General features: G+C 39.0%; 1 protein-coding gene across 4 annotated transcripts in view; it reads left to right on the top strand.

The window, feature by feature from the left end:
- Dennd4c (DENN domain containing 4C) overlaps window positions 1–21,447 on the top strand; it is a 103,550-nt gene that overhangs the window by 62,422 nt on the left and 19,681 nt on the right. For 3 of the 4 annotated variants that reach the window (XM_057783804.1, XM_057783802.1, XM_057783801.1), the window contains exons 16-24: window positions 776–908; window positions 4,826–5,032; window positions 7,055–7,183; window positions 8,361–8,505; window positions 8,749–8,895; window positions 13,932–14,051; window positions 14,966–15,112; window positions 17,789–18,948; window positions 20,820–20,997. In XM_057783804.1, coding sequence (XP_057639787.1) covers window positions 776–908; window positions 4,826–5,032; window positions 7,055–7,183; window positions 8,361–8,505; window positions 8,749–8,895; window positions 13,932–14,051; window positions 14,966–15,112; window positions 17,789–18,948; window positions 20,820–20,997 — 2,366 coding nt within the window. The remainder of the gene's footprint in view (window positions 1–775; window positions 909–4,825; window positions 5,033–7,054; window positions 7,184–8,360; window positions 8,506–8,748; window positions 8,896–13,931; window positions 14,052–14,965; window positions 15,113–17,788; window positions 18,949–20,819; window positions 20,998–21,447) is intronic. The other variant, XM_057783803.1, reaches the window with a different exon arrangement.

Here is a 21,447-nt window from a genome sequence, read left to right as displayed (position 1 = left end):
ATTAGAATAAGTTCATTTTTTCCGGACGTGGTGGCGCACACCTTTAACCCCAGCACACAGGATGCAGAGGCAGGCAGATCTCTGTGAGTTCGAGGCCAGCCTGGACTACAGTGTGAGTTCCATAGCAGCTAGGGCAACACATTAAAAACCCTTACTTGGGGCCTGGGAGTGAGAGGGTAGAGGGGGGAATGAATTGGATGAATTGGGGGTGGACAGAATTGGACAGATAAGTCCAGTTCTCTTGAGAAACATTGATTAAATTTAGTATTCATTTTAAGGAATTAAGCAAAAGTATTAACAAAGATACACATACAAAGGAAATTAATTGATGGTATTCTAAAATAACTGAATAATATCCAGCAATGTAAAGAACTGGTTAAATCATAATAAAAAATAAAAAGACTAATTTTTAAAATATTGACATAAACTAATATCTTAAAGACAACCTTGATTATAAAATATACTAGCTGGTATTTCAAATATAATTAAACTTGAGCATATGGATTTTATTTAAAGAGTTACGAATTTCTCTTTTTAAGGAAGGAGTCAGAGATATTTCTTTTCAGAAACTGGTTGAAAATAACAAACAGGTGGGAGCAGCTAGAGTTCCATATAGAACATTCTGTAGCTTCTAGCTGTCGTTTCTCATATTTTGAAACAAATTGTAAGGAGTTTTCAAGAATATTATTGGATATTTGAGGTTTAGAAAATCTTATCCAAATACTGAAATTGGTGGATTTTAAATCAGCAGTTCTGTTTTTGATTTTTATTTTAGTTACACGTGCTTTCCAATATTGGATCGTAAGCTTTTTGACAGCCCACAGGAGCTGAAACTGTGCTTCAGTAGACATCCTCCTGGGAGCAGCATCACAAACAGTCCTGCTCTTATGGCTAAAAGAACCAAACAGGTCAGATCCTCCCTACCCACCCCTTCCTTGTTCAGTGAAAATGTAAAACGTGTGTGTGACATGCAGCTTGTGGTATAGAATCCTCAGCAGCCCTTGGAAGGCCCCCTGTGGCTGTCATGAGTTAAACTCTATTTCTTGTATTCTACTTGAAATTAAAGCTGAAGTTTAAAGCACCCGTTTATATTTAAGAGTAGTCTTGGGAACCAAACTTGACTTAAGAAAACAATATAACTTTTCTGGACATGGTAGCACACACTTTGAATCCCAGCACTCAGGAAGCCAAGACTGGAGGGTCACTATGAGTTTGAGGTCAGCCTGGTCTATACAGTGAGTTCCAGGCCAGCCAGCACTACATAGTGAGACCCTGTCTCAAAAATTAAAAGAAATAAAATGGAAGGTATATAACAGCCTGGCAGTGGTGGCACATGCCTTTAATCTCAGTTCTGGGAGGCAGAGACAGGTAGATATCTGAGTTCCAGCACCCCCCCCCCCTCCACACACACACCTTTATTGTGATATAATCCATATACCTCACAATTTACCCACTTAAAGGGTATATAATTCAGTAGCTTCTTTTCCACTCTGGAATTCAAGGTTGTGCAGCCACCACATCAGTTAATTTTAGAGATGCAAATAACTCATAACTCCAGAAGAAAAGCCCACATCCTTTAGCCATTAGCCACTGCAACCTTTCTCGTAAAACCCTCTGTAATCATTAGTCTGTTTTCTGCTCCTACAGGTGCAATTTCTTTATTCTAGGCATTTCATAAAGTAGAATAATGCAGTATTATGTTGTGATTATCTTCTTTAACTTAGTATCATCTTTTCATCCTCCAACATGCATTAGTGCTTCATTTTGACTGAATAATATTCCATTGCATGCATATAGTAGTTTATCTGTTCATACGCATGCAACAGTTCTTATTGTTGGCTACTGTGAATAATGTTGATGTAAGCATATGTATGTGGTTACCAAGTTGATGTTTGTTTTCCTGTCTTTCTAGTCTATCTAATAGTAGAGCTGCTATATTTATTAAATGATAATTCTCTGTTGAATCTTTTGAGGAAATGCTAAGCTGTTTTCCAGAATGACTACACTATTTTACATTTTCATTAACATTGTTCAAGGGTTCTGATATTACCGTTTCATTTTTAGTTCTTATTTTCTGCCTTTTAACAATTACTGCCATCTGGTGAATATGAAGTGATTTCACTGTAGCTTTGATTTGTATTTCCTTTGTGTTTTATGTACAGTACAGCAAAAGGGAGTTAAACACAGGACAGTCTAGATAGATATCTTACTTTACTGCAGCATCTGATCTAGAAATAAGGGATTAAGCTATGATGAGATGCATTAAAATAATGTCCTTTATAAACTGATATTTTGAGGTTCTTGAGAATAAGTTGAAATTATGACAATTCTTCTGCCTCGGCCTCCTGAGTATTGGGACTACAGGTATAAACCACAGTGTCTGGCCTTGGACCAGTTATTTTTAAACCTACTCCATGAGAGAATCAATGTAGACAATAAACTCAGAAGGGAGAATTAAGTGGAAATCCGACAAGAAATACTCTAGGGCATCTTAATTGTTAGTAGTGGGCAGAATGAGAAAAATATTGCTTCAGACTCAAGAAGGCCTGAGAAAAGGAAGGTACCTGCTGTGCAAGCCTGAGTGCCTGAGCTTGTCCCATAGCCCATCTAAAGGCGGAAAGAAGGAATGGTTCTACAGCGTTGTTCTCTGATCCCTGCATGTGAGCATAGCCCGTACACACACACACACACACACACACACACGCGCACGCACGCACGCATGCACGGTGTGCACTAAAAAGTCAGGAGTATAGAACCAGACACCGTGGTGCACGCCTGTAACCCCAGCATTTGGAAGCAGGAAGATAAGGAGTTAAGATGGATGTCATACAGTTGCCAGCAGGCAGTGGAGAATAGTGTAAAATGTTACTGTGAGCTCAAGTTTCTTAAGCTTTTAAGTAGTGTAAAATGTTACTGTGAGCTCAAGTTTCTTAAACTTTTAAATAGTGTAAACTGTTACTGTGAGCTCACGTTTCTTAAACTTTTAAATAGTGTAAACTGCTACTGTGAGCTCAGTTTCTTAAACTTATAAATAGTGTAAAATGTTACTGTGAGCTCAAGTTTCTTAGACTTTTAAATAGTGTAAAATGTTACTGTGAACTCAAGTTTCTTAGACTTTTAAATAGTGTAAAATGGGGCTGGAGAGATGGCTCAGATGTTAAGAGCATTGCCTGCTCTTCCAAAGGTCCTGAGTTCAATTCCCAGCAACCACATGGTGGCTCACAACCATCTGTAATGAGGTCTGGTGCCCTCTTCTGGCCAGCAGGCATACACACAGAATATTGTATACATAATAAATAAATATTTTAAAAAAAATAGTCTACAAGAGCTAGTTCCAGGACAGGCTCCAAAACCACAGAAAAACCCTGTCTCAAAAAACCATAAAAAATAAATAAATAAATAAATAAATAAATAAATAAATAAATAAATAAATAAAATAAATAAATAGTGTAAAATGTTACTGTGAGCTCAAGTTTCTTAAACTTTTAAATAGTGTAAAATGTTACTGTGAACTCAAGTTTCTTAAACTTTTAAATAGTGTAAAATGTTACTGTGAGCTCAAGTTTCTTAAACTTTTTTCACTTATGATCCCTTTTTACCTGAGAATTTTTTATGTGATTCCAGGCAGCATAAATTTTTTAAAAATAATAATATAATTATATATGTAATTTGCATGCGAATGAGACGAATGTCCTTGTCCATTTTTACATGCAGAATCAAATCTAGACAGATTATTTAATGTTGCAGGATATACAGCATGTTCAGTGTTTTTCAAAGTTGATCAGTACTTTGATTTTATACTTCAGTATTGAAAATGCCATTTTACATAAATATATAGTACAAAATAACAAAAATATGTTTAGGACCAGTCTAGAAGTTATTGGAAATTCTGTCCTAATCCTAAGCCAAGTCAAGCAGTGACTTTTTGTTTTTAAAATAAAACTCAGATCAGCAGCCCATACAACAGTTTTTAAAAGTAAAACATTCTGATGCAATACAGTCCAAAAGTAAAACTGGATGTAGCTCAGTTGGTGAAACGCTCAGTCTGCAAGCATGAGGACCCGAGTTCTGGCCTCAGAGCCCACGTGAAGAGCCAGATGGGGTGGTGTACCCTTGTAATCTCATTACTGGGGAGGTAAAGACAAGAGAATCCCTGGAGCTTACTGGTCAGCCATCCTTGTCTAATCAGAGAGGCCCAGGCTAAGGGGAAAAGTACCAAACAATAAAAAGCAGGGTGGATGATACATGAGAAGTGATACCGGAGGTTGACCTCTGGCCTTCACAGACATGTGCACACAAATATGAACATGTGTCCAAAAAAAAAAATTCTTGCTTGATGTTTACATACTGAGGAATTGTCATAGGGAAATAGTAAGTTTTTTTTCTTTCTGCAATTGGGCCATTGTATTTTTGTAAGAGCAAGGAACTACGTGTGTTATAAAAATACTAGATTCCTAACATTAAACTGTACTGAATAAAGAGTAAAGGCATTTTAGACACACCTGTTGGCATTTTTGATGTGATAGCATGTCTGGTGCAGACACATGATGGAGACATGGAATCTTTATAATCTGATTTTGAATTACTCTTTGGTCATTGTGTACCCAGACAGTTTACCATTGCCGTGGTTTTCATGTCTCTCAGATTTACTTACACAACTCCCATTTAGGGTTATGTCCTCAGTTCATGGAATCATATGGTACAGAACTAAAACTATAAAATGCTTCATTTTTAAAATCTAAGTTTACATTAAAATTTTCCCTTTTTTCTTCTTCATTCATATAATGGGTTTTGATGAATACAGTGATATTTATTCTCTTTATAGGAGATAAAAACAGCTCATAAGTTGGCGAAGAGATGTTATATGAATCCACCACAGTGGGCCAAGTGTCTTTTCAGTCACTGTTACAGCTTGTGGTTTATCTGTCTCCCTGCCTATGTTAGAGTTTCTCACCCTAAGGTCAGAGCGCTCCAGCAGGCATACGATGTGCTTATAAAGATGAGGAAGACAGACGTGGATCCACTGGATGAGGCAAGTACAAGATAAGCTGTGTTACCTTTTTTCTTTTTTTTGCAGTGTAGTGGATGAATTGAGGGCCTTGCTTGTGCTTGGCAAGTGTGATATATCCCTTGCCCATGCTGATACATGTTGTTTGGTAATTTTAAGTGTTTGAGTCTGCCAGTTATGGTGATACACAATTATAATCCTAGCACCTGTGAGGCTGAGGCAAGAGATTGTCCCAGTTCTCAGGCTGGCATATCCCGGACTACGGAGCAACATCCAATCTTAAAAATAAAAAACAAAAAGGAAGGTAGGAAAGTTAGTTAATTTAGTTCTTAGTCAGCCAGGCATGGTGACACACGCTTTTAATCCCAGCACTCGGGAGGCAGAGCAGATGGGTCTCTGTGAGTTCCAGACCAGCCTGGTCTGCAGAGTAAGTTCCAGGCCAGCTAGGACTGTTACACAGAGAAACCCTGACTTGAAAAATGAGAAAACAAAGAAAAAATTAGCTCTTAGTCATTTTAAGACATGCCCAATCATTTTCATGAAGCAGTTATGATAAAAACTATCATTCTGTTTCATGGTGCTAATACAAATTGTTTGTTCAGAATATTTGTTACTGAAATCCTTTCCTATGCTTCTGTCAGTCTTTTGACATTAGTTTACAAACCCCTCCTGCTAAACAGCCATCCTGAAACTCCTGTTCCTTTAGCATAGAGCATAAAGCATACTGATTGGGGCAAAAGATATTTTAACCATGTTAGGTTGGGAGCTTAGGTCCCAGCCCCCAGGCCTGGTCTGGACTTCAGATCCCAGCAGGTGGGGTCAGGACCACTCCCAAGGGTACTTAAGTGATCCCCCAAAAGAAGAACACGTGGTCCCCCTTTCTTCCTCCCCGGGGGTCGCTTTTTTTTTATTTTATTTTATTTTTTTTATTCTTTTTTAATTAAAATTTCCACCTGCTCCCCGTTTCCCATTTCCCTCCCCTCCTCCCAAATATTGCCCCCTCCCCCCAGTCCCCTCCCCCTATCCCCACTCCTCTTTTCCTCCCCCCACACCATTCCCCCTCCCTTTCGATACTGGAGAGCAGTCCAAATTCTCTGCCCTGCGGGAAGACGAAGGTCTTCTATCTATGTCCAGGAAGGTGAGCGTCTAAACAGGCTAAGCTCCCACAAAGCCAGTTCATGTATTAGGATCGAAACCTAGTGCCATTGTCCTTGGCTTCTCATCAGCCTTCATTGTCTGCCATGCTCAGAGAGTCCAGTTTCAACCCATGCTTATTCAGTCCCAGACCAGCTGGCCTTGGTGGGCTCACAATAAATCAGTTCCACTGTCACAGTGGGTGGGTGCATCCCTCATGGTCCTGATTTCCTTGCTCATGTTCTCCCTCCTTCTGCTCCTCATTTGGACCTTAAGAGCTCAGACCGTTGCTCCAAATTGAGTCTCTGTCTCTACCTCGATCCATCGCCAGATGAAGGTTCTAAGGTGATATGTAAGATATTTATCAGTATAGGATAGGGTCATTTCAGGTTCCCTCAGGGGGGTCGCTTTTTTGCGGCTTCCCGTTTCCCCCTCGGGGCCACCCGAGAGCGCAGATCTCCCATTAAACCTGGATATTTCTTAATTTGGCTTGTTTTGATTTGGCTTGATTGGGAATTTTTGCGTCGTCAGAGAGCTCGCTTAGGAAATATTCCTAACAAACCATATATTTGGTTTTAGAAATGAATTTTTTTTACATTATGGAGAATAGTAATCATTTTTTTTCATAGATTTATTTTCTCCAAAAGATGAGATGTGCCTGAAATAGTTAATACTGTTAATTATTATCTGTTAGGTTGAATAGGATTTGTTATTTTATTTTATTTATTTGTTTGTTTTCTAAGGAGTATTTTGTAGCCCAGGCTATCCTGGAAGTCCCTATTTATGGGAGAATGGCCCTGAACTCCTCCCACATAACCACCACACCTGGTTACGTAGTGTCTTTAAGTTCTCTGTACGTCCTAAGTAAACAAATAATGCTGAGGACTAATGCTTTGCTGTTCCTCTTGGTAGGTGTGCTATCGAGTGGTGATGCAGCTTTGCGGACTTTGGGTTCATCCTGTGTTAGCAGTGAGAGTCTTATTTGAAATGAAAACTGCTAGAATAAAACCAAATGCTATTACTTATGGCTATTATAATAAGGTAAGTTGTAGTAATGCTAGGCAGGGCACTATATTTTATTTATTTATTTTTTAATTTGTATTTTTTCATTCAAAAATTTACACTTCCCTCCTCCCATTCCCCTCCTGCTCTCCCCTCCCCCTACCCCTCACTGCTTAAGAGAGGGCAGGAACACCTGCCCTGTGGGAAGTCCAAGGGCCTCCCCCCTACATCCAGGCCTAGGAAGCTGTGCTTATATATCATTTACTAATTTTGTGATGAGAACACTTAAAATCTATTCTTACCAACTTTCAAAATGAATATATTATTAACTATAGTTGCCATGTTGACAATAGGTCTCTTAAATTTATCCCTCCTGTCTAACCGTGGCCCAGTATCTCTTTACTGCTCCCCACCCCTGCCCCGTGTTCATCACTACTTCTGAGTTATCCTCTTTGATTCTGTGTGAAAGGCAAGATCCTGTTTTACCTAATATAATGTCCTCAGGTTATTGTGAAAAGATTAGGGTTTTTTCTTTTTCTTTTTTTTAAGCTTAGTGTTTAATTGCGTATATATGCCACATTCTCTTTATCCATTCCTGGACATTAGGTTGGTTCCATTTCTTGGCTACAGTGAACTTGGGAGTACGGCTGCCTATGTGAAATACTGATTTCACTTCCTGTGGATATATACTCAGTAGCTTAAGTGGGTTGTTGTTGTTGTTGTTGTTTGGTTTAGTATTTTTCAAGACAGGGTTTCTCTGTGTAGCTTTGGAGCCTGTCCTGGAACTAGCTCTTGTAGACCAGGCTGGCCTCACACTCATGGAGATCCGTGTGCCTCTGCCTCTCAAGTGCTGGGATTAAAGGCGTGCGCCACCACCACTTGGCCAGTTTTTAGCTTTTAAGGAACTCTCATATTGTTTTCCTTTCTGGGTTTACTAATTGATACTCCCATGGTGCAACGTTCTCTTTTCTCCACATAGTCCTTCTCTTAAACTTAATTTTTTAAAAAACTTTAATTTATTTTAAATTTTTAATATTTACTTGTGTGGTGGTCAGAAGACAACTTTTGGTTCTTTCCTCTGACTTAGGGTTCTGGGTTATCAGGCATGAGGCACGTACAGAGTATGCTTGTGCCCACTGTGGCAGCTCACTGGCCCTAAATAACTTTTTTTTTTTTTTTTTTTTTTTTTTAATTTTAACTTTTCTTTTACCTTTAGGTAGTTTTGGAGAGCCCATGGCCCAGCAGTACTCGCAGTGGTATTTTCTTATGGACGAAAGTACGGAATGTTGTACATGGTTTGGCCCAATTTAGGCAGCCACTTAAAAAGACTGGGCAAAAATCACAGGTCTTTTCAATATCAGGTAACACATGTGATTGGAAAGATGTTTTTAACTATAGGTTTACAGACATGAAGTTTTAATTTTATGAAGTAGAAAGCTCAATTCTGTTTGATATTTTCATTATAACTAAAAATAGATTTCCTTATGTTTTGGTCACAGAAACCTGCAAAGTGTTGTGTAATTATAAATTAACTTGGCCCATTCGTGTTTAGTTTCAGCAGTACCAGTACATGAATTATTGAACTACATTGTCCTTATCTTTAGCTCCCCAGAATGCTGCAGGTGGAAGTGATGGGGACACAGTGAGCCATGGCAGTGTGGATAGTTGTAACGATGCTAACAGTGGGGAGCACACAGTCTTTGTCAAAGACTTAATCAGCCTTGATTCCATTGACAATCACTCTAGCACAGGTACTAAAATCTGTATTTTACTAACCTTTCATTTACTACTGTGTAAATGTTTCTTTTAAAAAAAAAAACCCCAAACTATTTTCATAAAGGGAATGCTTTGAAAGTAGTATGTATTGCTGAGAGGCTTACCCTTCTGCACTTACTTCCTGCAGTTTCAAACTGACTTTGGGGTGCAGTGTACATTGCGCTAGCATGGTATGCTTATATTTGTTCATCCTAAGTTTATGAAATTGTCTGAGACAGTTGACAGGGATCACAACTTAGTAAATGTGAACATTACTCACACAATTTATAAATCCCTTTTTCATTAAGTTGAAATTTTAACTTATATTTTTGAAATTATGGGTGCCTGAAAAGGGAAGAAAATAAGTCATTTTGAAAAAGGATGTGTGCATTTAGGTCTTCTGTTTGTAGAAGTAGAAGCAGCTTACATGTGTGTAGTCACAGGCACAACCTCTGTGTTGAAGTCAGAGTGGCTGTATTGAGAGCCCACTGGGCGGTGTGTGTGATGCACATCCTCCTGTGTGTGTGTCTGGGTGCTGGTATCCCAGGCCTCCTAAGAGTCCAGTCTCATTCCTGTGCTCCCTCTGATGACCTTGTCTCAATGACTGAAGTTTCCTTTTCTCTGCTCTTTGTTGCTCTGCTTTTTACTCTGTGCTGTTTCTTGGTGCTGCATTTGTCCTGGGCTGTCAAGGTGTGGGGCAGACAGACTTTTGTGAACTGAAGCTATGGATACACGTGTGCTTTAATTCTACCCTTGAATGTTAACCACTTCAGGTAATTTCCCATTTATTAGGTTAAAGTTTGCTGACATTCAAGGGTGGGGGAAAGATACTTGATTGTATTTTTTAAGTTTATATTTTAAGGGACAGTTTTCAGTTTCTTGGCTTTTCTTTAGATAATGGTAGCCATATATAGGCTTTCAAAAATCTCCATGTAACAATTTTTGACCAGTTTACAAACATTTGTTATCTTATTTGAAAATAAAGTATGTTTTGCTGTAATGATAATTTTAAAATTTGTTTAAGTATCGTTGCATGAAATGGTATCATGGGTTTGAAAGAATCCATTTTTCAGTTGTTTGAGGCACTTACTTCTTTCCACAAGTCTGCTTAGCTTTTGTGCCTGAAACTGCCTTGCTACAATCACAGAAGTGCATGTGCACCACTGAAGACAACATGCGTGTGTCTGGACATTGCCATCCTGTTAGTAATCAACCTTCTCAACTCTACTTGTAACTTAACAAGAAACTTTTATAGAACTTTTTTTTTTAAAGATTTTGTTTTATTTTATGTACATGGGTGTTTGTCTGCGTGTTTTATGTGTGCACTGTGTGTGTGCCTGGTGTCTTGAGGAGGCAGAAGAGAGTCTGGAGTTACTGAGCTACTCTGTAGGTGCTGGATCTTCGGCAAGATCAGGAAGTGCTCTCAACTGCTGATCTCTTTCTTGCCTACCTCCCCCTGTGACTTTCGTTTTAAAGCTATCTTGTTTCATCTTTTATTTTTCCTGATACTTTGTTATATTAAATTTTCATTTGTTATTTTATTGTGTATATTATTTGGACAAAATAATGTTTCTCATGTATCTTCATATGAATATATAAAGTTATTTTAAAGTTAGCTTTATTTATAAAGAAGGCTAAGTATGTAATTTTGATATAAATTCAGTTTATGAGGAATACTAATGAAAGGAGATACATCTTCATCTTTCCTAATTCCTCAGGTTTTTAAAATTATAAAGGCAACTTAATCTTTTACTGAAAACAGAAACACAAACAATATCCTAGTATTTTCTCTAGCAATTACAGTAGTTAAGATGGTGCTATAAAACCTTTTCATACATTTTTAGCTTTTTTGTTTTATTTTGTATGTGTAGATGTTTTCTGCATGTTTGTCTGTGCATCACATGTATTCCTGCACCCCCGAGGCCAAAAGAGGCATCAAATTTCCTGACACTGGGAATTAAAACTGGGTCTTGTAAAAGAACAACAGTGCTCTTTACTGCCAAGCTGTCTCTCTCAGCCCTTAGCTGAATTTCTAATGACTAAACAGTAGATACTAAATGGCCAGTGGCCATGTGTCCTAGGGTTTCTAGTGGAGCCATAGAACGTTTGGAGTCTTCAGCAGCCTGTTGCCTGCACTTATTTCTTTAAGCATTATCTTGTGAAATCTTTCCACTTTGTGCCCACACAGAGGCACTGAGCTTCTCAGGACTCCTAGTTTTACTCTTTCCTAGTCTGTTCAATTCATGACACCATATTTCAACAACAGACTTTCTAAGGAAGCCAACCAAAAAAAATATTGTTTGTTTGGTCTGGGGTTGGGTGGGGATGGGTGGATATAGGCGGTGTGCCATCGCACTAGTGTGGAGGTTAGAGGACAACTTGTGTGTGTTGATTCTCTTCTTCCACCATGTGAGTCCCGTAGTTGACAGGCTTGGGGCATTACCTGCTGAACTCTTTTGTCAGCTCTGAAGTTAGTGATTCTCAATAGCAGTGATTAAGGACTCCAATACCCAGTCCCTTCTCCTTAGTCACCTTTTACCTGACACAGTTCCTTGGTATTTCTTTCTGACAATCTCATGTAGCTCCAGCTAGTCTGGAACTCAGAGATCTACCTGTCTCTGCCCCCTAGTGCTGGGATTAAAGGTGATCACCATACTTGGATGATCAGTATTTATTGGTTGTGACTTGTTAACCTTGTTGGAATATCCATTTTGTTTTGTAGAATGTTCTATAGTTGGTGTTTTATATTTCCTTTTGGTTAGCTTAGGTTCTCAGTATCCATTCGTATGCTGCATATGTGAGGTTTTGTGCCTATCTGCCCTTCATATCCCTTGGTCCCTTGATATCCGTGTGGTCTGGTTTCTCTGTGTGTAAATATCTTACCTCATTTAGACCATAAGCTATTTTAAGGGGACTGGGTAAACTATGAGACCATGTAGTAATATCTTATTTTTTTAATCATACTTTTTAAAATTAGCATCCATTGATGATGTTCTCTGAACCGGTCTTTACTATGGTAGTTACAACTTGGTGATTTTACCCCTGTGTTTAGAAGATGACATTCTAATATTTTCAGGACAGTCTGTACTCCTTTTTTCTTATCATCAGCCTGGGTTTATTGATTGCTGTATTACCCATTCTCAGATCACCTCAGGGTTGGCCCAGTGGGTGTTCCTTTAGATTTGGTTATTATGCCTATTAGGTGTGTGTTATAGTTCTTTCTGGGGCAACAAACCCCCTGCCTCATTTTTGTACCTCCCTTGCTCAGCTCAGGAATTATTCTTCTCTGCCCTGCCCCAGCAACCCCCAAGTTGTGTTTAATGGAGACTAGATTTTAGAAGTCCAAGTCTGGATCTCAGTTGGCTTGCTGCTGCACCAGGTGTTGTGGCGCTGCTTTTAGACTTTCCAGCCCAGGACTGCAAACATCATATGCAGAGGTTTTACAAATGTCTCTGATTCCAAATCAGTGCCACAGGATTTTTTTAAATATTTATTTATTTATTATGTATACAATATTCTGTCTGTGAGTATGCCTGCAGGCCAGAAGAGGGCACCAGACCCCTCTACAGATGGTTGTGAGCCACCATGTGGTTGCTGGGAATTGAACTCAGGACCTTTGGAAGAGCAGACAATGCTCTTAACCTCTGAGCCATCTCTCCAGCCCAGGATTTTTTTTTTTAACCTTCGGTTATTTTTTTTCTTTCTTTTTTAATTGGTGGGGGCGGGTAGTGGTCGAGTGTTTGCTTCACATATACTGTGCTCTGAATTTAGCTCCCAGTATCACACACAGAAGACCTCCTATGTTCTCCAATGCTGAAATCCTTGTCTCCTGATTCATTACATCTAGTTGTTTGCTCAGTCCTATAGCATTCATAAAGCAGCTTCAAGGATGGGGGAGGGGTTGGGTGTGATAAAGATACATTGTTCACAAGTATGAAGTTGTCAAAGAATAGATTTTAAAATGTCAAATGATTTTTCACATTCACTCTACAACCCCTCCCCACACACATACACTGGTAGGAAACAAGCCTACAACTTAGCTTTTCCATATTTAGAGTGTGAATGGACTCCAAGTATAGTTTTTAAAGGCTAAATTTGAAGTTAGGTACAGGTGACACCTGTAGGCCAGATGGCAGCAGAAGGATCAGGAGTTCAAGGCAAGGCTCAGCTACATACGGAATTTGAGGCTAACGTGGGCTGTAGGAGACACTGTCAAAAGACACAAAGTTCAATACAGGGAATGGCAAGGTGGCACACTGGGTAAAGAGATACTTGCTGCTAAGTCTTATGACCTGAGTTCAATCTTTGGGACCATATGGTAGAAAGAATCAACTTCCCAATTGTTGTCCTGATGCCCACATATGCACTACCCCCAATGCATATTAAAAGAAATGTAATTTTAAAACCTTCAGTTCAAAAGTTATGTAGTTCCCCTTTTGACCCATATAGTAGGTTTATGTTATTTCAGGTATAATATTAGTTGGCTGTATCAGTTTTTATTTGCATCAGTTTTAGAGTCCCCCCCAATTTTGTTGATTTAACTTTTCGAATATGTAGAAATGTATTAAAAATAAAATCAGCTCAGGAAACCATACTTGAGAAAGTTTTCTCTTTGTTAAAAAAATCTTTTTCTCTACCCTTTGTAGATAAACTTTTATTGTTTTCTTAAAGTAAAGATTTTATTGTCTTTCCTACATTTCTTTTGCAGAAGTAGCTCAGTTCTTTTTTTTTTGTCTTACCAAAAAGTAAATAAATAAAATAAAGAAGACAATATGCTATAGACCTCTTCATAAGAGAGTCAAACTGCTTGTCCAAATTGCTTTTAATTTTTAGGTGAGGAAGAGAAGGTCTGGTACTTTCAACTGTAGAACTGTCTTCAGTATGTCCTGCTCTTCTCAGCATTGTTTATCATTATTTTTGAAATGTGTCTTGTGAGAGTTATTTTTATTTATTTATTTTTTCTGTTGAGTTTAATTGTATAGATCTGTGCCATTTTCTCTTTATAGCTGTCTTTTAAACATCTTTTAAACAGGCGGTCAGTCTGATCAAGGCTATGGGTCCAAGGATGAGCTAGTAAAGGAAGATGCAGAGGTTCATGCACCCGAAGAGCATGTGCCACAAGAACTGGCTGCCACAGAGCTGCACATCAAAGGCACGTGCTGATGCTTGTGAGCTTTGTGTAGAAGCACGCTCAGATTGTTTTATCATACTTGATAATTTCAGCAGTAATTCTTAGGAACTTAATACCCACTTCCTAAAGTAGACTTTGATAATCTCTAAGGTTTAGATTTTAGCAGACTTCAGAAAGTTTGTAGATCATCCTTAATTTTGCAAAAAGTGCCATCTGTTGGGTAATTTTTGGCAAAACTAGGACTAAATTTTGTCCTGTTTTGATCTTGAGCTGCTGTTTCTCCTTCCTCTGTCTGTCTTCAGAGTGCTGGGACAACATGCATATGCCAGTCAATATGCCCATCAAGCAATGAGACCAAACTTCTGAGCTGTCAAAACTGATGCTTCCTGTTCTTTTCCTTCCCAGCTCTGGAACTGAGGGTTATTCCCAGTCTTAGAAGGCAAACCCTTTGCATTCTCAGGCCATGGGTTCCTTTGAATTCCGCATCCCCACTACCTCCCCACCCCAGACAGAGTTTCTCTGTGTAACAGCCCTGGCTTTCCTAGAACTCACTTTATAGACCAGGCTGGCCTTGAACTCACAAGAGATCGACCTGCCTCAGCCTCCCAAGTGCTGGGATTAAAGTCATGTGCCATAGCATCCAGCTGTAGCAGTTATTTTGTGCTCTAGAGTTATAAATAAGCTACTTGACAGTGGAAGAAAGAAGTCAAGGCCAAGGGCTTACTTACTTTATTTAGTCCCTATTACTGAGTAAACAGTCGGTCAGTACTCCTAGTATTTATGGCATAAAAGAAGCCAGATAGAGTAAGTCAGTGAAGAATAGTGATGTATTCATCCTACTTGAAGAGAGACTACATCCATTTATAAAAATCTTTGGTTTCTGATAATTATTGTCAGAGTAGGCATGGTAACATTGAAATATTTTATTTTTCCAGAGGTGTGTGATGTGTCTGACATTGTCTCAAAACAATCACAGCCTAGTCCAGAACCTCAGAGTCCTACTGAGCCTCCTGCATGGGGCAGCAGTATTGTGAAAGTTCCATCTGGGTTATTTGACACCAACATCAGGACAAGTAGTAATGGTAAGTAGAAAGTGACCTCCACCACTTGGGAGACGGAGTCTCACCTTGCAGTCAAGATGAGTTTCTCCACCATGCTCAGCTACAATGTCTTTAATGATAATAATTTTGGTTGTTGGGCACACTAGGAAGCCATTAATGAGCCTGAATTCTGTAAGTGGGCTAAAATTAAAGTTAAAATCTGTGACTCAAAGGAACAGTTGAGAGCATTGCATGGTGGCACACATGCACAAAAGTAATATGGAGTGATAATTTAAAGTAGATATGAGAAAATATGTAAGTTACATGAAAATGTTATATGGGGAATTGAACCTTGGCGTGTCTTAGCTGTCTCCTGTTTTGACTTTGAAGGACAGGTGTGCAGTGTGCTTGTTGACTCGGTGTGCTTTTCTTGCTGTGCTGCCTGGTCTTTTTGGTCATTCTTTCTCATTATAGATGATGGGATTGCTATAAAGTCTCCTGCGCTTGTCAAGAACAGAGGCAGTGATGTGAACAGACTCCAGCACTGGGGAGGCAGAGGCAGGCAGAGCTCTTAATTTGAGGCCAGTTTGGTCTACATAGTGAGTTCCAACATAGCTAGGACTACACAGAGAGACCCTGTCTCGAATGTATGTATGTATGTATGTATGTATGAATGAATGAATGAATGAATGAATGAATGAATGAATGGGATTGAGGCAGAGTCTTGGTATAAGTAAATAAACAAACAGGTAAATAAATAAAGAAATTGAGGCAGAGGCAGAGTCTTGATATAGAGCCCAGGGCTGGCATTGAACTAGCAGTGATCCTTTAGCTTTCATCCTTTGCCACAGTAATTTACAAGCATGGACCAACTACCATGCCTGACTTGATATGCTGTATCTTGTTCTTATAAGATCTATTCCATAAAGAAAGGAAGAGGTGGTAATGGGACTTTTGATACTGTATTAGTTTCATTTTAAAATTGAAAATAAACTGTGCTAATAAGCTGTGGAACTACAATGAGAGACTGAATACATTTTTAATTCTTATACATTACATCCCAACTGTAGTTTCCTTCCCTCCACTCCTCATTCTCCCTTTCTTTGCATCTCCCCACTCCCCCAATCCACTCCTTATCAGTTTCCCTTAAAGAAAAAAAAGTGGGCCTTCCAGGGATATCAACCAAACATGGCATAACAGGTTATTGTAAGACTAGAGAGCCTGAGTAATTGTGAAGACCTGTTCCTCATGTGTTGAGAAAGGCGTCAAAGCAGTATAATTTTAGTATAGCAGGTCACTTTAATTCCCCTAAAACCTTTTGAAACTTTTCTCAGTGCTTGTGGCTAACTAATCAACATTTTTTTTTTAGTTTTTTAAAGAACAATTTAGTATAAATTATTTTAAAAAGAAATAGTTCACAATTGGTAGTTAATAAAGTCAGTTTGAAAGAGTAAAACTTAAGCAAAACACTCAAAGACACAAAATGAACCTAATAATTTTTTTCCTTTTTTTGGGGCGAGGGAGGTTATTTGAGACAGAGTTTCTCTGTAGCTTTGGAGCCTGTCCTGGAACTAGCTCTTGTAGACCAGGCTAGCCTCGAATTCACAGAGATCCACCTGCCTCAGGCTTTTGAGTGCTGGGATTAAAGGCATGTGCCACCGCTGCCCAGCTTTTGTTGTCTTTGTTTTTTGGTTTTTCGAGACAGGATTTCTCTGTAGCTTTTTGGAACCTGTCCAGAACTCACTCTGTAGAGCAGGCTGGCCTCGAACTCAGAGAGATCCACCTGCCTCTGCCTCTCAAGTGCTGAGAGTAAATTGTGTATCACCACTACCTGGCACAAAAAAAAAAAAAAAAAAGACCATTTGCTTTTATAAAGCATTTGTTGGTTTTTCAAGCTTCTGGCATGTTTTTCTCTGCTCTAATGACTCAGTCTCTTTTGTTTGCCATTGTTTTCAGCACCTCATATAGTTAATAACTAGTAGGCATTCACATTTGTTGAAGAATCAAATATAAAATTCACTCAAGATTTCACCAGCCTTCTTAGTAGAATTTTCTAATTTTTAACTTTAAAGCAGTTCTTTTTACTTTGATATAGTAATGCTTTGGCTGTAACGAATATGTGATTTCTCCATAATTACAAACTTGTTTTGTATAGAGTAAATCCCCCTACCCCTCTGTGTGTGCGTGTGTGTGTGCGTGAGCACATGTGTGTTGGTAAGCCCAATCCTTTTTTTATGCTGAGTAAATGTTCTACCACTCAGCTATATCCCAAGCTTCCTGGCAAGTATTTGCTGACTTGGATATGTGAAAGTTAAATTAGAAGAGATTATTTCTTTTGGAGTCTGCTGTTTAACTCAGAATATTTTTCCTAAATTGACTCTTTAAGAAGCAGAGGCATATGTTTGTTGATAAGGGTGAGCAATGCAGGTATATCCAGCATAGACTGCATGTTTTCACAGATATGTCTGTACATAGAGGAGGGTTACCTGTGAGAGTCAGGCTTGGATAGGTTTGGGGTGTACTTTTCCTGCACACCTTTTTATAGCTTCTCAATGAAACCAGGCATCCTAACTGCTAGACCCCACGGGAGATGCTGCTGCTTAACACCTTCCAGGTTCTCTGTAGCTTTACTCTGGGCATAATCAGAACAATAATCATTCTATTTGTTACTTTAGAAAATACTGATATTTCACTTTACTATATTATTGCCCCCTTTAGGTAGTACATCAAATGTGCTATTTTCTGCTCAAGCTCCAGTTGAAGATGCCGTCTTTAGTGAGGTTACTAACTTTAAGAAGAATGGTGATAGAGGAGAAAAAAGACAGAAGCATTTCCCAGAGAGGAGCTGTAGCTTTAGTTCTGAAAGTCGGGCAGGGATGCTGCTTAAGAAGAGCAGTTTGGATCTGAACTCAAGTGAAATGGCTGTCATGATGGGAGCAGATGCCAAGATCCTCACAGCAGCACTGACGTGTCCTAAGACTTCTCCACTTCATGTCTCAAGAACTCATAGCGTTGACAATGTTAATTGTCATCCAACTGATACTAGGACTCGCATGTCGGAGGGCACTTGGGATTTTGAGCACAAAGCATCTCCTGTGCTGGAGATGTTGGAGGAAAGCCAAGAACTCCTGGAATCTGTGGTTGATGATACTGCTGCAGAGACTACAGCAAAGGTTACACGTGACAGTCTACAGAATGAGAGTAATAGCAGCCTGTCCAGAGACAGGAAAGCGGGATCCAAAGATACCGTGAATAAGAGAAGTAGTTCATGTGCTGTTGGAAAAACCATTGAGAGGAAAGGTGTTGAAACTGGACTAGATCCTTTGTCTCTTTTAGCCACGGAATGTGTAGAAAAAACTTCTGATTCTGAAGAGAAGTTTTCTCCAGTAATTTCACGTAATTTGGCTGATGAAATTGAAAGTTACATGAACCTAAAAAGTCCTCTGGGTAGTAAATCTTCTAGTATGGAATTGCATGGAGAGGGAAACCAAGAGCCTGGCTCCCCTGCTTCATTTGCTCACCGTTTAGAAAGGAGATCAAGTCTACCTTTAGACCGCGGTCCACCAGTCCAAGACAGTCCAGACATTGAGAAAAGCTCCCCTGCAGTGTCCAGGTCTAAGACTCTGACTGGGCGTTTCAAGCCACAAACTCCTTACCGTACTTACAAAGACCGGTCTACTTCTTTATCAGCGTTAGTACGTTCTTCACCAAATAGCTCTCTGGGTTCTGTAGTAAATTCTTTATCAGGTCTAAAGTTGGACAATATACTCTCAGGGCCCAAGATAGATGTCCTAAAATCTAGTATGAAACAAGCAGCCACAGTAGCCAGTAAGATGTGGGTGGCTGTTGCATCTGCCTACAGCTACTCAGACGATGAGGTAAGAATATACTACTGCATAGTCTGATGTAGGAATGCTTGTAGTGCCTTTACTTAATGTACAAATTTGTGTTTGTATAACCTAGAGATTTCTGCTAAGAGTATTTTTATATCTTAAAACTTTATACGTGTTCTGTTTTATAAGTGACTTAAGACAATTAATGATGTAAAAATACAATGTCAGAATTGCCAGACATGTTGGCACTTACCTATAATCTCAGCACTTGGGAGATAGAGGCATGAAGATCAGGAGCTCGGGGTCATCTTTGAATATGTAGTTATTTGAGACCAGTCTGGACTACATGAGATCCTGTCTTAAAAGGGGAAATGGGAGGTTGGAGAGGTGGCTCAATGATGAAGAGTACTGGCTGCTCTTCCAGAGAACCTGGATTCAGTTCCTGGTACCACATGGTAGCTCACAGCTGTCTGTAACTTCAGTTCCGGAGCATCTTATACCATCTCCTGATCGCCACATTTATTGTACACAAGCAGTACAGACATACATGGAAGCAAAATACCCATGCACATAAAATTTTTAAAAATTTAAAAACTAACAAAAATAACATTAGAATCACTTTATAACTCCATAAAGAAGTCTAAATTAAAACTTTTGAAAGCACTTACAGTGTTTGAAATTATAATAGCATCATTGTTATATTTGCATAACATTTTACTTTGTTTCTCTTTGGGTTTTGGAGATGGGAGCATCATTGTGCAGGCCAGGCAGACTCCAGACTTATTCTCCTCCTGCCTCAGCCTCTTCAGTGTTACTTTTGCTTGTATTTACCACCCCACTTTCAGTGGGCACTTTCATTTTTACATGGCTTTTACATGTGTTATCCCCTTAATATACATGAAATCACCCTGTAGGTTATTCCATAGATTTCATACAGCATGATTGTCCTTAAAACATTGTTGTGAATAAACTTAATCATTAGATTTTCTTTTTGTAAAAATGGAAATAGAAAAAAAAACTACTTATAGAAAAAAAGCTGTAGTTTCTCCTTCATGTACACAGAATTGTATGATACTTGAGTACTTTAAGATAATTCCAGATTGCTAAAGCTCTAGGCAGTAACAAAGAAAGAAGCGAGGAAAGGAACTGGACAAAGAAGGCTTATTGAGGGAAAGCATCTAGGAAAAGTGCTAACTGAATAAAAACTACAGGATTAGGACAACAAACTCCTTTTTGTCTGTGTGGTACCAGAGCCTTTGTACATGCAAGCTTAGCATTAAAGCATCTAGCTTCCTTCTCAGCCTTTGTTTTTGGAGAACTTCACAAGATCAGTTCACACAACACCGAATAACTTTAAAAGGGTGTTAACCTGGCTGACTTGGTAGAGTGCCAGCCTAGAACATAGAACTAGCCCTTGGCTTATCCTTCAGGGTGTGTGTTTTTTGTTTTTTTGGAGGGGGGGACGGATGTTAGCTGAGCATTATGAGAAAGAACATAATGAACCATTTTATTTCTGAAATGTTCTCCGAAATTATTTAGAAAAGATTTTTACATGGTCATTTAGACTCGGACTCTGTTAGTGTAGATTCTAGTAGAGTCACAGGGCTAGAGATTTACTCATTAGGTTATAGGACATAAGTGAGTAATTAGTTCACCTAGGGTATAACCCAGTCTTTTTTGAAGTATGTCACTTGGTGAGGGGACAGTTTTTGGACACCCCATCTGGGGTAGGTCTTTTTTTAAATATCTTAAACTATGTAAGTTTTAAAAGTCAGTGAGATAACTTTAAAGTTTTGAAAAAAAAACATAGTGGTTATTTGCTTTAAGATGTGAAGTTTGATTCTAAAAGGAGTAAAAGTGAGTATATTTCCATTGCAGAAGATATTTATGTATGTGGGGTTTTATTCTTTTTAAAGGAAGAAACTAATAAAGATTATAGTTTCCCAGCCGGCCTAGAAGATCATATACTGGGAGAGAATGTATCGCCTAATACAAGTATCTCAGGGCTGGTTCCCAGCGAACTCACCCAGAGCAACACAAGCCTCGGCAGTAGCAGCAGCAGTGGAGATGCTGGGAAACTGCAGTGTCCAACAGGTATGGGGAAAAGTGTCCTTTGTGCCTGGTCTTTTGCTTGCTTTTGCTTCTTTGTGGTGCTGAAGATTGAATCAGGGCCTCTGCATACTGGCGGCAGTTCTACCACTCGAATTCAGTTTTAATTTAAATGCCTATAACCCTTCATCCCCACACATCCATTCTGCTCTGATTTTATGTATCTAAGTACTGTTACCATGTATTGTCTACCGAATCAGTCAGGGAATATCTCCCCCCTCTCTTTCCCTCTCCTCCGCCTTTAGCTAAAGCCTTTATGACTGAATTTATGAAATGGGGTCTTGGAAATATGTATTTCTTTAACTAGTTCTGTGGGTAAATCAGTGATTGAAGGATTTTAAGGAATACAATTGCAATTTCAAGAGAGGGAAAATTTTTACCTTTTTAATTAAAAACAACTGTTCTCCTTTTTTCTGATTCTTTGAGACAGAACCT

Source organism: Chionomys nivalis, chromosome 11 (genome assembly GCF_950005125.1).
Source record: "Chionomys nivalis chromosome 11, mChiNiv1.1, whole genome shotgun sequence".
In the NCBI taxonomy this organism is placed as follows: domain Eukaryota; kingdom Metazoa; phylum Chordata; class Mammalia; order Rodentia; family Cricetidae; genus Chionomys; species Chionomys nivalis.
The sequence above is the reverse complement of the archived record's forward strand: the minus strand, read 5'-3'. Positions and strand labels throughout refer to the sequence as shown.